This window comes from Cetorhinus maximus, chromosome 1 (genome assembly GCF_964194155.1).
Source record: "Cetorhinus maximus chromosome 1, sCetMax3.hap1.1, whole genome shotgun sequence".
NCBI classification, from domain to species: Eukaryota; Metazoa; Chordata; class Chondrichthyes; order Lamniformes; family Cetorhinidae; genus Cetorhinus; species Cetorhinus maximus.
This window is the reverse complement of record NC_135879.1, coordinates 114,166,075-114,181,107: the sequence shown is the minus strand read 5'-3', so window position 1 is coordinate 114,181,107 and position 15,033 is coordinate 114,166,075. Positions and strand designations below refer to the sequence as shown.

General features: G+C 41.6%; 1 protein-coding gene across 1 annotated transcript in view; it reads left to right on the top strand.

Annotated features, from left to right (window-relative positions):
* The window catches only part of adgra3 (adhesion G protein-coupled receptor A3), a 250,405-nt gene that overhangs the window by 173,203 nt on the left and 62,169 nt on the right, over nucleotides 1–15,033 (top strand). Inside the window, exons 7-10 of the mRNA XM_078545705.1 lie at nucleotides 1,330–1,543; nucleotides 2,378–2,542; nucleotides 10,678–10,879; nucleotides 11,775–11,924. Of these exons, the coding sequence (XP_078401831.1) occupies nucleotides 1,330–1,543; nucleotides 2,378–2,542; nucleotides 10,678–10,879; nucleotides 11,775–11,924 (731 nt within the window). The remainder of the gene's footprint in view (nucleotides 1–1,329; nucleotides 1,544–2,377; nucleotides 2,543–10,677; nucleotides 10,880–11,774; nucleotides 11,925–15,033) is intronic.

The window sequence follows — 15,033 nt, the reverse complement described above, 5'->3', positions numbered from 1 at the left end:
GATAGAAGGCCAGTGATAGGTGGAGACAAAGGAGGGATTGCCAGAGATGTCATGGACAAACAGACAAAGGGGTGTTAATGATAGTGGTACTGGCTAAAGGAGGTGCTGATGGTGGCATTAAGGTCAGAAAGCAGAATGTGGCAGGACAAGGGTAAACACGCTGAAAAGAACAACATGAACAAGTGACAGATGGCCCTTGTGGGGGTGGGTTGGGGGGGGGATGGGACGATCGTGGGAAAAAAGATTGAAAATAGGATAAAAGGTGGCGATAAAACAATGAATAAAAATGAAAATAAGTAAAAATAAGTGGATAAAAAAAATTAAAACATAAAAAAATAAAAATTTAAAAATGAAAATGAATATTGAAAAAAGGGGGTGATGATGGAGGAGAGAGTTCATGGCCTTAAGTTGTTGAACTCAATGTTAAGCCCGGAAGGCTGTAAAGTGCCTAATTGGAAGATGAGGTGCTGTTCCTTCAGTTTGCGTTGGGCTTCACTGGAACATTGCAGCAGGCCAAGGACGGACATGTGGGCATGAGACCAGGACGGGGTGTTGAAATGTCAAGGACAGGAAGGTCTGGGTCATGCTTGCGGACAGACCATGGTTAATTTAAAAAATTAAAGATAGTATCAAACTTAAAGAAAAAAACACATAATTGCGCAAAGATGGATGACAGGTCAGAAGATTGGACAGAATCTAAAAAACAGCAAATAATGACTAAACGATTAACGAGGGAAAAATTAGGATACAAGAGAAAGCTAGCTAGAAATATAAAGACAGATAGTAAGAGTTTCTATAGATATTTGTAAAAAAGTTAACAAAGTTCTCATTGGAATGCATCTATTCTGTGTGTTCTAAAATATCCCCTTAAATGTCTGCCGTGGCATCTCTATTAACTTTCCCCTTAACCTAATTTGCCTGTGCATGCCCTCACAATTGCTCTTATTTAAGTTTAAAATACTAATCTTGGACTCACTCTTTTCTCCCTCAAACTGAATGTAAAATTCAATCCCATTATGATCACTCCCAACTAAGGGCACCGTCATTATGGGGCCATTAATTAATCCTATCTCATTGCGGGTTGTGCTAGGCCTCTGCCATCCTTGTATAACAGAGTTCAGTTCGGCAAGGCCACCTGGGAAATCTTACAAGCGCCCACCCCCAACTCCCCAGTCTGCAATCCCATCAGCGGGGAACATAAAATTCTGCCCATGATGTTTATGCATTCCATTTTGTATTTTATAAAGATTATCAATTGTGAAATCTGTAAGCTAACTGAAGCCTATACTTCTGAATGGGTTTCATTTTAACTAATCTTTGTTATTGCAGATGCTCCTCTTGAGCTGCCATCCTTTCAGCTGACCCCTTCCCATCGTCAGGTGGTGTTTGAGGGCGACAGTCTCCCATTTCAGTGTGTGGCTTCTTATGTTGGCCAAGATATGCAAGTGCTCTGGTATCAGGATGGAAAGTTAGTGGAAACTGATGAGTCCCAAGGAATCCTTGTTGAAAAAAATATGATACATAACTGCTCCTTTATTGCAAGGTAATAAAATTGTCTTACATTATTTACATTTTAGGTTTTGTAGTGAGTGTTTCTTTCCATAATTATGGTACATATACAGTATAAGGTCTATTTTTTCCTATATTTGAAATAGATCAAGACTGTAAAACATTCTATTGTTTTCATAAGGAACGTATCTTCTGGCTTTATGAAGGCCCGTTTAGTTTTTTTTTTCCCCCAAGTATTGTCTTTCCAATATATTTCATTGAGCAGTTAACTTTTCAGTACATTGAATGTCATTTGACCTGGATATGATGCCATAATTTTTACACTGTGCCCAGTGCAGATTTTGTACTCTTCCATAAATCCCCAAATATTTGCTCAAAAGCAAACATTATAAATGCAGAAAACATGATCTTACTAGATTGTAATGCTCCAAATGTTGAGAAAAGCTACTTTAGGTCTCTGTGATAGTGTCTTTTAAATGTAAATTAAATTGTCAGGAATTCAGGATTAGTTATATTTGTACTATTTCCAACATTTACTTCATAATACTGGATTTTCAGCAAAGTTTAACTTTGGTACTCAATGGCTTGAGATACTTAAAGATTTGGCACTGTTTCAATTTGTTTTTCTGTCATTTCAGTGGGTTTCACATTTAGAAAAATCTATTTAGCATTTGACAATTGTTCAAAGCACTGAACCATTTCAAAATTGTGTTCCTGATTGTTGAACATGCTTGCAGCTAATATATCTTGCAGCTGTGGATATTTACAATAAGATGAGTTATACTATTTTCTGAAGTGATATTTTTCCCCCAAACTTATGTATTCCTGTGTTTCTGTTGAATGGTAATGTAACTATTTCTAAATGCAGTGCTGTAACTATCTCAAATATCCAAATGGGTTCCACTGGAAACTGGGAATGCCATGTCCAAACCAAACGCGGAAACAAAACAAAACAGATTGACGTAGTTGTCTTGGAGAGCTCAGCTAAGTACTGCCCACCAGAGATGGTGATGAATAACAAAGGGGATTTCAGGTAATAAATTTGCACGATAAAGCTTTTCCGTGAAAGACTGGCAGTATGTTTCTTATCTGTGGTGGTGTCCTTTTCTCAATAAACTTATTGTCCAGAACTAAAGTGCTCTCTTTACAACTAGACACAATGTAGCTCATCACTCCACTGACGGCAGTTAACACATTTGCAGTGATAGAATTGCTGATTGCAAGGCATTATTGAGATATACTGTACATTTGAAAACCAGCCTCAGAATATGTGACCTTTATTAAAAACGAGTTTCAACAAAAGATACATTATTAATATGTACAGGAATGGAGTTTGGGGAATTTGAGCAACTGATGCTTGAAGATAGTGAAAGCAATGTGTAGTTATTCTCTAGTAAATTGGTTCAGTTAAAGATTAATTTCTTGATGCATTTAATTGGTTATTTAAACGACTAAAAAATGCTAAGTTTCTACACATAGATAATAGCAGTAAAGAAGATAAGACATTAGTTGTCCAATATTGCAATGGTAAATGCTCTTAAGTTACAGTACAGAACTTTGTTTTAATTTAGCTCAAACTCTCACCTTTGCCAGAAGATTGGGAATCCTGCTTCAGTGATTCAGCATATTATTGGGATCGATGGTTGAATACAGTACTGAAGGAATGCTGTATTATGTTCAGGAGCTCTCTCATATAATACAATACCTAATTATACAATATCACCAAAGCCGAAATGTTTAAATAAAATGGGGCTGCCTTTTGAGCTGGACTGGGTATTTTATTCTGAAGGGTCAGCCAGACTCTAAACATTAACTCTGTTTCTCTCTCCACAGATGCTGTCAGACCTGCTGAGTTTTTCCAGAGTTTTCTGTTTTTATTTTAGATATTTTTTTCTTCACACATACCTTGAATGCTTAAGCAATCTTCTGGTGAAACTGATAATTACTCTGGCAAGCAAAAGTTAATGTTAAACCAGGAAGCTTTAATTTTGTGTAGTACACATGATTGAGCAAAATAGTAATTCCAGATTTTAACTTCTCCCATAAAGTTTCCTGGAATATGTAAAGCAATAAAAATGCGCTGTGTTAACCCAAATGGTGGACATAATATACATATAATATATATAATTTTGAGTTTTTGCTTATTACTGGTCAACTATTAGCTCCAGAATCTTACAGGCAGTGCTTAACCTCTGTTTCTCCAGAGCAAATGGCTGAGAGGGCAAAAGGCTTAGCTTTGAACAGTGCAGCAAGTAAAGTGGGGGGAAATGCATTAGGTCAGGAATGGAGGAACGCAGAGATCACAGGGTTACAGGGCTGAAGGAGGTTAAATGCAGGAGAGATTTGTGCCTTGTGTGGACTGGGAGCCAATGTAGGTCAGTGAGTGCAGGAGTGATAGGTGAATAGGACTTGGTGGGAGTTAAGATATGGACAGCAGAGTTTGGGTGAGCTTAAGTTTATGGAGTATGGAAGATGGGAGGTTCTCATTGTGCATTTCCTGCAATAAACTGTTATTGATACAAACTAGCTGATCATCCAAATCATGTGCAATGCTACAAAGATGTTAATAATCATTTCTTCTTTTGCAAATGTAACTATTCCAGTTCTAATAACTGAACCATGCAAACTAAGAATTTCCCATGTTCATTATTTTATTTGTGCTGAATTTAGGCCTTCTTACCCATGTAGTTAAGAACCACCACAGGGCACATGATGCCTATGTTACTACACAGCAGTAAGGAGAGGAAGAAAGAACATTAGTGAAGGAAAAGAAAAGCTCCAATTTCCTAAGCGGGCCCGATCTGTGCAATTCTGTGCTAGTTTATTTTTTAATCATTCATTCACGGGGTGTGGGCTTCGCTGGATGGGCCAGCATTTGTTGCCCATCCCTAGTTGCCCTTGAGAAGGTGGTGGTGAGCTGTCATCTTGAACCGCTGCAGTCCATGTGGCGCAGGTACACCCACAGTGCTGTCAGGAAGGGAGTTCCAGGATTTTGACCCAGCAACAGTGAAGGAACGGCGATATATTTCCAAGTCAGGATGGTGAGTTACTTGGAGGGGAATCTCCAGGTGGTGGTGTTCCCATGTGTCTGCTGCCGTTGTCCTTCTAGATGGTAGTGGTTGTGGGTCTGGAAGGTGCTGTCATAGGAGCCTTGGTGAATTCCTGCATTGCATCTTGTTGATGGTACACACTGCTGCTACTGTGTATCGGTGGTGGAGGCAGTGAGTGGCACCACATCCACACACAATCAAGCAGGCTGCTTTGTCCTGCATGGTGTCAAGCTTCTTCAGTGTTGTGGGAGCTGCACTTATCCAGGCAAGAGGGGAGTGTTCCATCACACTCCTGACTTGCGCCTTGTAGATGGTGGACAGGCTTTGGGACTCAGGCGGTGAGTTACTCCTCGCACGATTCCTAGCCTTTGACCTGCTCTTGTAGCCACAGTATTTATGTGACTAGTCCGGTTCAGCTTCTGGTCAATGGTAACTCCCAGGATGCTGATAGTGGTGGATTCAGTGATGGTAATGCCATTGAACATCAAGGGGCAATGGTTGGATTCTCTCTTGTTGGAGATGGCCATTGCCTGACACTTGTGTGGTGTGAATGTTACTTGCGTCTTGTCAGCCCAAGCCTAGATATTGTCCAGGTCTTGCTGCATTTGGACGTAGACTGCTTCAGCATCTGAGTAGTCGTGAATGGTGCTGAACATTGTGCAATCATCAGCGAACATCCCCACTTCTGACCTTATGATGGAAGGAAGATCATTGATGAAGCAGCTGAAGATGGTTAGGCCTAGGACATTACCCTGCAGTGATGTCCTGGAGCTGAGATGACTGACCTCCAACAACCACAGCCATCTTCCTTTGTGCTAGGTGTGACTCCAACCAGCAGAGTTATCCCCCGGGTTTCCATTGACTCCAGTTTTTCTAGGGCTCCTTGATGCCACACTCGGCCAAATGCTGCCTTGATGTCAAGGGCAATCACCCATACCTCACCTCGGAGTTCAGCTCTTTTGTCCATGTTTGAACCATGAGGTCAGGAGCTGAGTGGCCCTGACGGAACCCAAACTGGGCATCAGTGGGCAGGTTATTGCTAAGCAAGCGCCACATGATAGCACTGTTGATGACCCCTTCCATTACTTTACTGATGATCGAGAGTAGACTGATGGGGCGGTAATTGGCCGTCTTGGAATTGTCCTTTTTTTGTACAGGATATACCTGGGCAATTTGCCACACAGCCGGGTAGGTGGCAATGTTGTAGCTGTACTGGAATAGCTTGGCTAGGGGCGCGGAAAGTTCTGGAGCACAAGTCTTCAGCACTATTGCTGGAATATTGTCAGGGACCATAGCCTTTGCAGTATCCGGTGCCTTCAGCCGTTTCTTGATATCGCGTGGAGTGAATCGAATTGGCTGAAGACTGGTATCTGTGATGCTGGGGACCTCCAGAGGAGGCTGAGATGGATCATCCACTCGGCACTTCTGGCTGAAGATTGTTGCAAATGCTTCAGCCTTATCTTTTGCACTGCTGTGCTGGGCTCCGCCATCATTGAGGATGGGATATTTGTGGAGTTTACTCCTCCAGTGAGTTTTTTAATTGTCCACCACCATTCATGACTGGATGTGCCAGGACTGCAGAGTTTAGTTCTTATCCATTGATTATGGGTTCGCTTAGCTCTGTCTATCACTTGTTCCTTGTGCTGTTTGGCACGCATGTAGTCCTGTGTTATAGCTTCACCAGGTTGACACCTCATTTTTAGGTATGCCTGCTGCTACTCCTGGCATCCACTCCTGCACTCCTCATTGAACCAAGGTTGATCCCCTGGCTTGATGTTAATGGTAGAGTGGGGGATATGCTGAACCAAGAGGTTACAGATTGTGTTGGAGCACAGTTCTGCTGCTGCTGGTGGTCCACAGCACCTCATGGATGTCCAGTCTTGAGTTGCTAGATGTGTTCGAAATCTATCCCATTTAGCATGGTGCTAGTACCACACAACACGTTGGAGGGTACCCTCAGTATGAAGGCCAGACTTCTTTTCCACAATGACTGTGCAGTGGTCACTCCTGCTGATACTGTCATGGACAGATGCATGTGCGGCAGGCAGGTTGGTGAGGATGAGGTCAAGTATGCTTTTCCTCTTGTTGGTTCCCTCACCACATGCCGCAGAACCAGTTTAGCAGCTATGTCATTTAGGACGCGGCCAGGTCGGTCAGTAGTGGTGCTACCGAGCCACTCTTGGTGATGGACATTGAAGTCCCCCACCCAGAGTACATTCTGCGCCCTAGCCACCCTCCTGGGAATACACAGAGAAATTAGTTAAAACTGGCTGTGAAGACTGGTGTAAGCAGTGGCAGAGGAGAATCACATAATCACACTACACAGAAGAGGCCCTTCAGCCCATCGAGTCTGCAGCAACACGTGAGAAACACCTGACCTACCTACCTAATCCCATTTACCAGCACTTGGCCCATAGCCTTGAATGTAATGATGTGCCAAGTGCTCATCCAGGTACTTTTTAAAGGATGTGAGGCAACCTGCCTCCACCACCCTCCCAGGCAGCGCATTTCAGACCGTCACCGCCCTCTGGGTAAAACAGTTTCCCCTCACATCCCCGCTAAACCTCCTGCCCCTCATCTTGAACTTATGTCACCTCATGACTGACCCTTCAACTAAGGGGAACAGCTGCTCCCTATCCACCCTGCCCATGCCCCTCATAATCTTGTACATCTTTATCAGGTCTCCCCTCAGTCTTCACTGCTCCAATGAAAACAACCCAAGTCTATCCAACCTCTCTTCATAACTTAAATGTTTCATCCCAGGCAGCATCCTGGTGAATCTCCTCTGCACCCTCTCCAGTGCAGTCATATCCTTCCGATAATGTGACCAGAACTGCACACAGTACTCCAGCTGTGGCCGCACCAAGGTTCTGTACAACTCCAACATGACCTTCCTACTTTTATAATCTATGCCTCGATTGATAAAGGCAAGTGTCCCAAATGCCTTTTTCACCATCGCCTTCAGAGATCTATGGACACACATGCCAAGGTCCCTCTGTTCCTCAGAACTCCCTAGTGTCATGGCGTTCATTGAATACATCCTTGTCAAATTACTTCTTCCAAAGTGTATCACCTCACACTTTTCAGTGTTAAATTCCATCTGCCACTTATCTGCCCATTTGACCATCCCACCTATATCTTCCTGTAGCCTAAGACACTCAACCTCACTGTTAAACACCCGGCCTTTGTGTCATCCGCAAACTTACTAATCCTACTCCTCTCATAATCATTTATATCGTTTATATAAGTGCCGAATAATAGGGGACCCAGCACAGATTCCTGTGGTATGCCACTGGACACGGGCTTCCAGCCACTAAAGCAGCCTTCTGTCATCACCCTCTGTCTCCTACAACTAAGCCAATTTTGAATCCACCTTATCAGATTACACTGTATCCCATGTGCATTTTCCTTCTTTATAAGTCTCGCATGTGGGACCTTGTCAATGGCTTTGCGGACATCCATATAAACTATATCAACTGTACTACCCTCATCTACACACCTGGTTACCTCCTCAAAAAATTCAATCAAATTTGTTTGGCATAACCTCCCTCTGATAAAACCATGCTGACTATCCCTGATCAAACCTTGCCTCTCCAAGTGGAGATAGATTCTCTCCTTCAGAATTTTCTCTAATAGTTTCCCTAACACTGATGTGAGACTCACTGGCCTGTAGTTCCCTGGCTTATCTCTACAGCCCTTCTTAAATAGCGGAACCACATTAGCTGTTCTCCAGTCCTGTGGCACCTCCCCCGTGGCCAGAGAGGAATTAAAAATTTGGATCAGAGCCCCTGCGATCTCCTCCCTTGCCTCCCTCAGCAGTCTGGGACACAAATCATCCGGATCTGGAGATTTGTCCACTTTTAAGCCTGCCAACATCTCCAATACCTTGTCACTCTTTATACCAATTTGCTGAAGAACCTCGTAGTCTCTCTCCCCGAGTTCGATACCTTCATCCTCATTCTCTTGGGTGAAGACGGATGTGAAGTATTCATTCAACACTTTAGCAATGTCCTCTGGCTCCACCCATAGATTGCCCCCTTGGTCCCTAATGGGCCCAACTCTTTCCCTGGTTATCCTCTTCCCCATTGATATAATGGTCGAATATCTTGGGATTTTCCCTACTTTTACCAGCCAGAAGAACAGCAGCAGGATCGTGCTCTCCCTCTTTCACGCTCACACTCTCTCACATTCTCTCTCTCCTCTGTGCCCTCTCTTTTTTTCTCTCTCTCTTCTCTCCTCTCTCTCTCTCTCTCTCTCTCTCTCTCTCTCTCTCTCTCTCCTCAGCGCTCTGGCCCCAGGCCTTTGGCGCTCTGGCAAACAGCTTGTCTCCAGCAGGAGGGAGAGAGAGCACACACAGGGCCGGTGGGGGGGGAGTGGAGCATGCAAGGCTGGGTTGGGGAGGCCACAGCAGGCAGGGCGGAGGGGGCCAGAGCACACGGGATGAGGGGTGGAACGTTCTTCGTCTTCCCCCCTGTGCACTCCGGCCCTCCACCACCATCCTTCCCCTCTCCCCCCCAGGAGCGCTCCGTCCTGGTGGAAACAAGTTGTTTAGCAGAGAGACACAATAAGCGGAAAGAAGCAGCCTCCTCAGTCACCCCTACAATGATAAGCAGGCCATTTCTCCATCTGGTGACAAGCCAACAAGTGTCTCCAATAGACTGTGAAACTACCTAAGTCAGCTCCAAAGTTCTACCTAAAACACCTAATAATGGCCTCGACGTACCGCCATCTGCACCTCACAGACATTCCAGGGACTTATTTGTACATTCTTATTAACTTTTATTCGGGCTCTTACATTTACACAGATTAGAAAAGTTGTGTTGCAAATTTTAATCATTCTTCCTCTGGTTTTAATGACTGATGAACTTGCTCTTGTTTGAAGAAAACCTGGTTTGATTGGCTCCTTATTAAAAAGTAAATACATTTGGATTGAGAAATGGTATCCATGGGAAAAAAGTTTTAAGCAAACCTTTGTTGCGGCCGACTGAGGGGGTTGAAAAGAGGGGAGCCAATTCATTCCTCCCTACCTTGTCATAACAGTATGTTTTACTATGTTGTAAAGAATTATTCCCAAAATGTTGGAAAATGCAGTGTTGGTCCTTATGCACCTAAGATTATGTTTGTCTGTGATTATAATTATTTTCCACATTCCCACTCATTCTATTTGTGCTGTTTTCTTTACAATTTCTTATCTGCAGTTTTGAATTATTAATGCTGCTTCTAGAGTAGCATTTTTCTTTCTGATTCCCTTGCTCAACAAAAGCTATATACAAAGTGATTTTGTGTGACAGCACTTAAGGATTGCCATCTGTTACAGAATTTCAAAAGCTTGGACTTTTTTTCTTTATTCTTTTGTGGGATGGGGGCTTCGCTGCAAGATGAGCATTTGTTGCCCATCCCTATTTGCCCTTAAACTGAGTGACTTGCCAGGCCATTTCAAAGGGCAGTTAAGAGTCAGCCACATTGCTGTGGGTCTGGAGTCACATGCAGGCCAGACCAGGTAAAGATTGCACATATCCTTCACTAAAGGACATTAGATACAATGTCGTAATAACATAAGGTTGGGTTATAAAATCCTATTTTAACTTCCAGTTTGTAAAGGCTGGGATTTAATTTAGCTCTGCTATAGCGTGCTCTACTTTGAGCTCCAAATGCTTAGAAACAGTGGCATAATTTTATTTTTTGTAGTTAGCAGTGTGCATAATATTAGAATTAAGATGCTAAACTGATTGGTTTTATATTTCTTCAGCTGTAGACATACCAGCATCAGTCAGTTTAATATTTCAATTCTAATGTAATGCTGTGGTCACGTTTCAATATTTTCCTTACTGTTTTATAGGGAAAGGAGTCATGAATATTTTTTCCATTTGAAGAGCGTTCAACAAATATTCAAAGTTGTCATAGACTAGATAGGTTTAGAATATCAAAGCAATAATAAGAAATAGGAGCAGAAGTAGGTCAGAAATGTTAACCACTTTCAACTATAACTAAAACTTTCAACTATAATTAAAATAGTTGATTTAATTTTACTCTTTTACTTGTTATGAAAACTAAAGCTTAAATTTCTGATTTGAGCTAAATTTGAGTAAATTGAATGGAATAATTTTCTCACATGCAGGTGGCCTCGTACACTGGCTGGCATCACTGCCTACCTGCTCTGTACCCGTTACTCTGCTGGCACTGGCATATACCCCGGTGGCTCTCAGGATGAAAAGAAAGCTTGGCGCAAGTGTGACAGAGGAGGATTTTGGTCTGATGACAATTATTCTCGATGTCAATATGCAAATGATGTTACACGGGTGCTTTACATGTTTAACCAGGTACACCATGAGTGCTCGCTTGTATTAGCAAAATAATCTTATGCTGTATAACTATGTAAGCTTAAATTTATATAGTAAATTAATTTAGAAAATAAAATTTACATTGTATACACCACACAAATAGGGTTATAGCAATGCATATTGTGATATGCAAGAAACTTTTTTGTAGTTAAATAGAACTTTGTCATTACTAAGCCTTACTTATTATTGCATGTTGTAGATTGTCAGCTTAATTCTGTAAGCATTATTCTTATCTCTTGTTTCAAAGGTTTAGATGCCACACCAGGACTTGAGTAAACAATCCAGACTTCAACTAATATCACCAAAAATGCATTTCGTTGATTTGTGTAAGAATGGCAGTAACATTGGGCAGGATTTTCTGGCCCCAACATCAGTGGGCATCTTTGCAGGCAGGATGGCAAAATCTGGAGAGCAATTAAGTCAAATGCTCTTCTAATTTTCCCACCTGCAGCAATGCCTGCCAGTGTCAGGGCTGGAAAATCCCAGCCATTAACTTACTCAACAGTCACTGCAGTGCAATAATTCATCTTGTAAACAAGTAACAATATTCTGGCAGGATGGTAAGGCACTGTAGAAATGCAAGAACATCTTTCGGAATGCACAATAAATCTGTGAGATGAGGTGCAGTGAAATCTTGAAACTTTTTTCCTGATATAGTTTTTGTTGTTGTCATTAATATAGCACTTTTCAGTTTTCTGTTTTGGGTGTTGTATATTAAGTGTGGTATATACAATGTAAAAGATGAAATATGTGGATTCATGCAAAACCTTTATGAATTGTTTATCCCAGTTAGTTCACTGATACAATAAACTTCCTTCCACTATGTTGTCCAGCAGTACTATTTAATTTTAACCTTTTTAATTTCCATAAACAGATGCCTTTGAATCTCACAAATGCTGTGGCAACAGCACGGCAACTTCTGGCTTACACTGTGGAAGCTGCAAACTTTTCAGATAAGATGGATGTCATCTTTGTGGCTGAAATGATTGAAAAGTTTGACAGATTTGCAGAGAAATACAAAGAGGTGAGTTTTTGAGATTATTTATTATCCATGTCATCTGAATTTTTAAATACTCGTGCGTATTTAAATATGCTTCCATTTTACATTAATCATTTCTGCCCAAAATGTTTTTGTTATGCTTATGAAAGTAAGACTTTTGTGTGGTGAATGGATCATGTTTTGTATATATGAATCACTTAATACAAATATAAAGCTCTTCTACATGTATGGAATTGCAAGCTGCTGAGTAAAAGTCTTCTCTGCTTTGTCTCACCAATTTACCTTAACCCAAATCTCATATGAATGCATATTGCTGCGCCTGTGTAAATTTTTCTATTTGTTGCACTAGCCACCCTCTGTCTCTTTGAACAAGATTGACAACCTCTGTTGAATTTTCATTGACTATCTGTACCCCATCCACATTGAATCAAGTACTCTTATGTTATACAAAGAGAGGAGGCCTGGAGACAGATCATTATATCAAGAGTAAGCCATTTAGCCCCTTGAGCCTGTTCCACCATCCAGTGAAATCATGGCTGATCTATGGCTTAATTCCATATTGACTGTCTTTGTCCCATATCTCTCAATAATTTTGGTTAACATAAAACTTTCAGTCTCTGATCTAAAACTTACAATTGACCCAGGATAAGCTGCTTTTTGTTGTAGAAATTTTTATACTTCTCTCCTGAAAGGTCTGGCTCTAATTTTTAGGCTATGCCCCCCAGTTCTGGATTCCCCAATCAGCTGAAATAGGGCAGGTAATATCAGTTCCCCTTAATTTCTTGAAAGCCTTGATCAAATCATCCCCATAATTTTCTAAATTCAAGGAATAGCCTAGTTTCTTTGTTAGTAATTGACAAGTAATTTTAAAAATTTCTTTCATGAGATGTGGGCTTTGCTGGCTAGGCCAGCATTTGTTGTCCATCACCATTCGCCCTCAAGAAGGTGGTGGTGAGCCACCTTCTTAAACCGCTGCAGTCCATCTGGTGTAAGTATACCCACATGCTGTTAGGAAGGAAGTTCCAGGATTTTGATCCTGCGACAGTGAAGGAACAACAATATAGTTCCAAGTCAGGGTAGTGTGTGGCTTGGAGGGGAGCTTACAGATGGTATTGTTCCCAAGCATCTGCTGCTCTTGTCCTTCTAGATGGTAGTGGTCGTGGGTTTGGAAGGTGCCGTTGAAGGAGCCTTGGTGAGTTGCTGCAGTGCATCTTGTAGATGGTACACACTGCTGCTACTGTATGTCGGTGGTGGAAGGAGTGAATGTTAGTGAGGGATTCATTGATGGTAATGCTACTGAATGTCATGGGGAGATGGTTAGGTTCTCTCTTGTTAGAGATAATCATTGCCTGACACTTGAGGTATGAATGTCACTTGCCACTTATCAGACCAAGCCTGAATGTTGTTCAGGTCTTTATGCATATTAGCACAGACTGTTTCAATATCTGAGGAGTTGCAAATGGTGCTGACATTGTGCAATCATCAGTGAACATTTGACCTTGTGATGGAAGGAAGGCTGTTGATGAAGCAGCTGAGGATGGTTGATTGGCTGATGATTGCCAGGCAGTTGTGTGTTGTGTATATTCAATGATCATCCCTCGCCTTTGAATCAGAGGGTTGTGGGTTCGTGTCCCACTCCCGGAAACCAAGAACTGTGATTGTACTCGAAAGAGTTGCAATCTGTGACTGTTGATAACTCGAAAGAGTTTCAATGATCATCCCTCGCCTTTGAATCAAAGGGTTGTGGGTTCATGTCCCACTCCCGGAAACCAAGAACTGTGATTGTACTCGAAAGAGTTGCAATCTGTGACTGTTGATAACTCGAAAGAGTTTCAATGATCATCCCTTGCCTTTGAATCAAAGGGTTGTGGGTTCATGTCCCACTCCCGGAAACCAAGAACTGTGATTGTACTCGAAAGAGTTGCAATCTGTGACTGTTTTTAACTCAAAAGAGTTTCAATGATCATCTTCAGCAAAGAGTCAAACCATCTCCCTTAATATTTAATAGTGTCTGTCATCACTGTATACCCATTATCAACACCCTAGGGTTATCATTGATTGGAAACCTAATTGAAGCAGCTACCTGCATACTGTGGCTAGAAGAGCAGGTTTGGAGCTGAGTATTCTACAGCTCCTGACTACCCAAAGCCTTTCCACCATTTATAAGCCATAAATATGGACGGCATATTGTCCACCTGTCTGAATAAGTGCAGCTCCAAACAATACAGGCATTCCATGGCAAGACCAAAAACAAGAATCACCTATGGGAACTTTTTGAATAATTTCTCACTGATCCACATAGGTAATCAAATAAAAATTAATAACTATTCTTATACCCAGTTGCCATTACAATTGACAAGATATTTATCATTCATTTAATATTTGGGTTGTTTGAGAAATGGATCACAAAACTAATTAATTTAATTGGGAATAATGTTATATTCACAAACACCTTAGTAGATGGTACTGATGTCCATTAGATAAGTTGGTTAGCAAATGCAACTAGTAAGATTTCCAGTTTTTGTAATGGACTACCTCGATGAAAAGTTAAATTAAATTTCTGAAATTAAATGGCTCAAATGGTGATAAAATTATTTTAAAATATGACATTTCCTGTTGGATTACAATATGTATTTAAACAATGATTTCAGAACTATGATCTACAAAAAACTGCCTTGTATTACTGAGTTGACTGGAGTTTGAAGTAAACATGAACCGCATTTCATTGAGACACCACTGATCATTAGAATACCATCTAAACTACTGCGCCTGACAAGATGCGTTTTCAGTCACTGCACACAAGTAAATCATGTGTGAACAAAAAATTCTGTACCATTTACAAGATGCACTGCAACTTGTCAAGGTTTCTTTGACAGCACCTTCCAACCCCCCAATCACCTGAAGAACATGGACAGCAGGCATGTGGGAACACCAGCACCTGCAAGCTCTGCTCCAAGTCTCTCTCCATCTTTACTTAGCAATGATGAAGGAATGGTGATGTATTTCTGAGCTAAAATCCTGGAACTCCATCCCTTAATAGCATGATGTATGTACCTCCATCTCACGGATTGCAGTAAATAGTTGAAACAACCACTTTCACAAGGGCAATTAGGGATGGGCCTTGCCAACGACA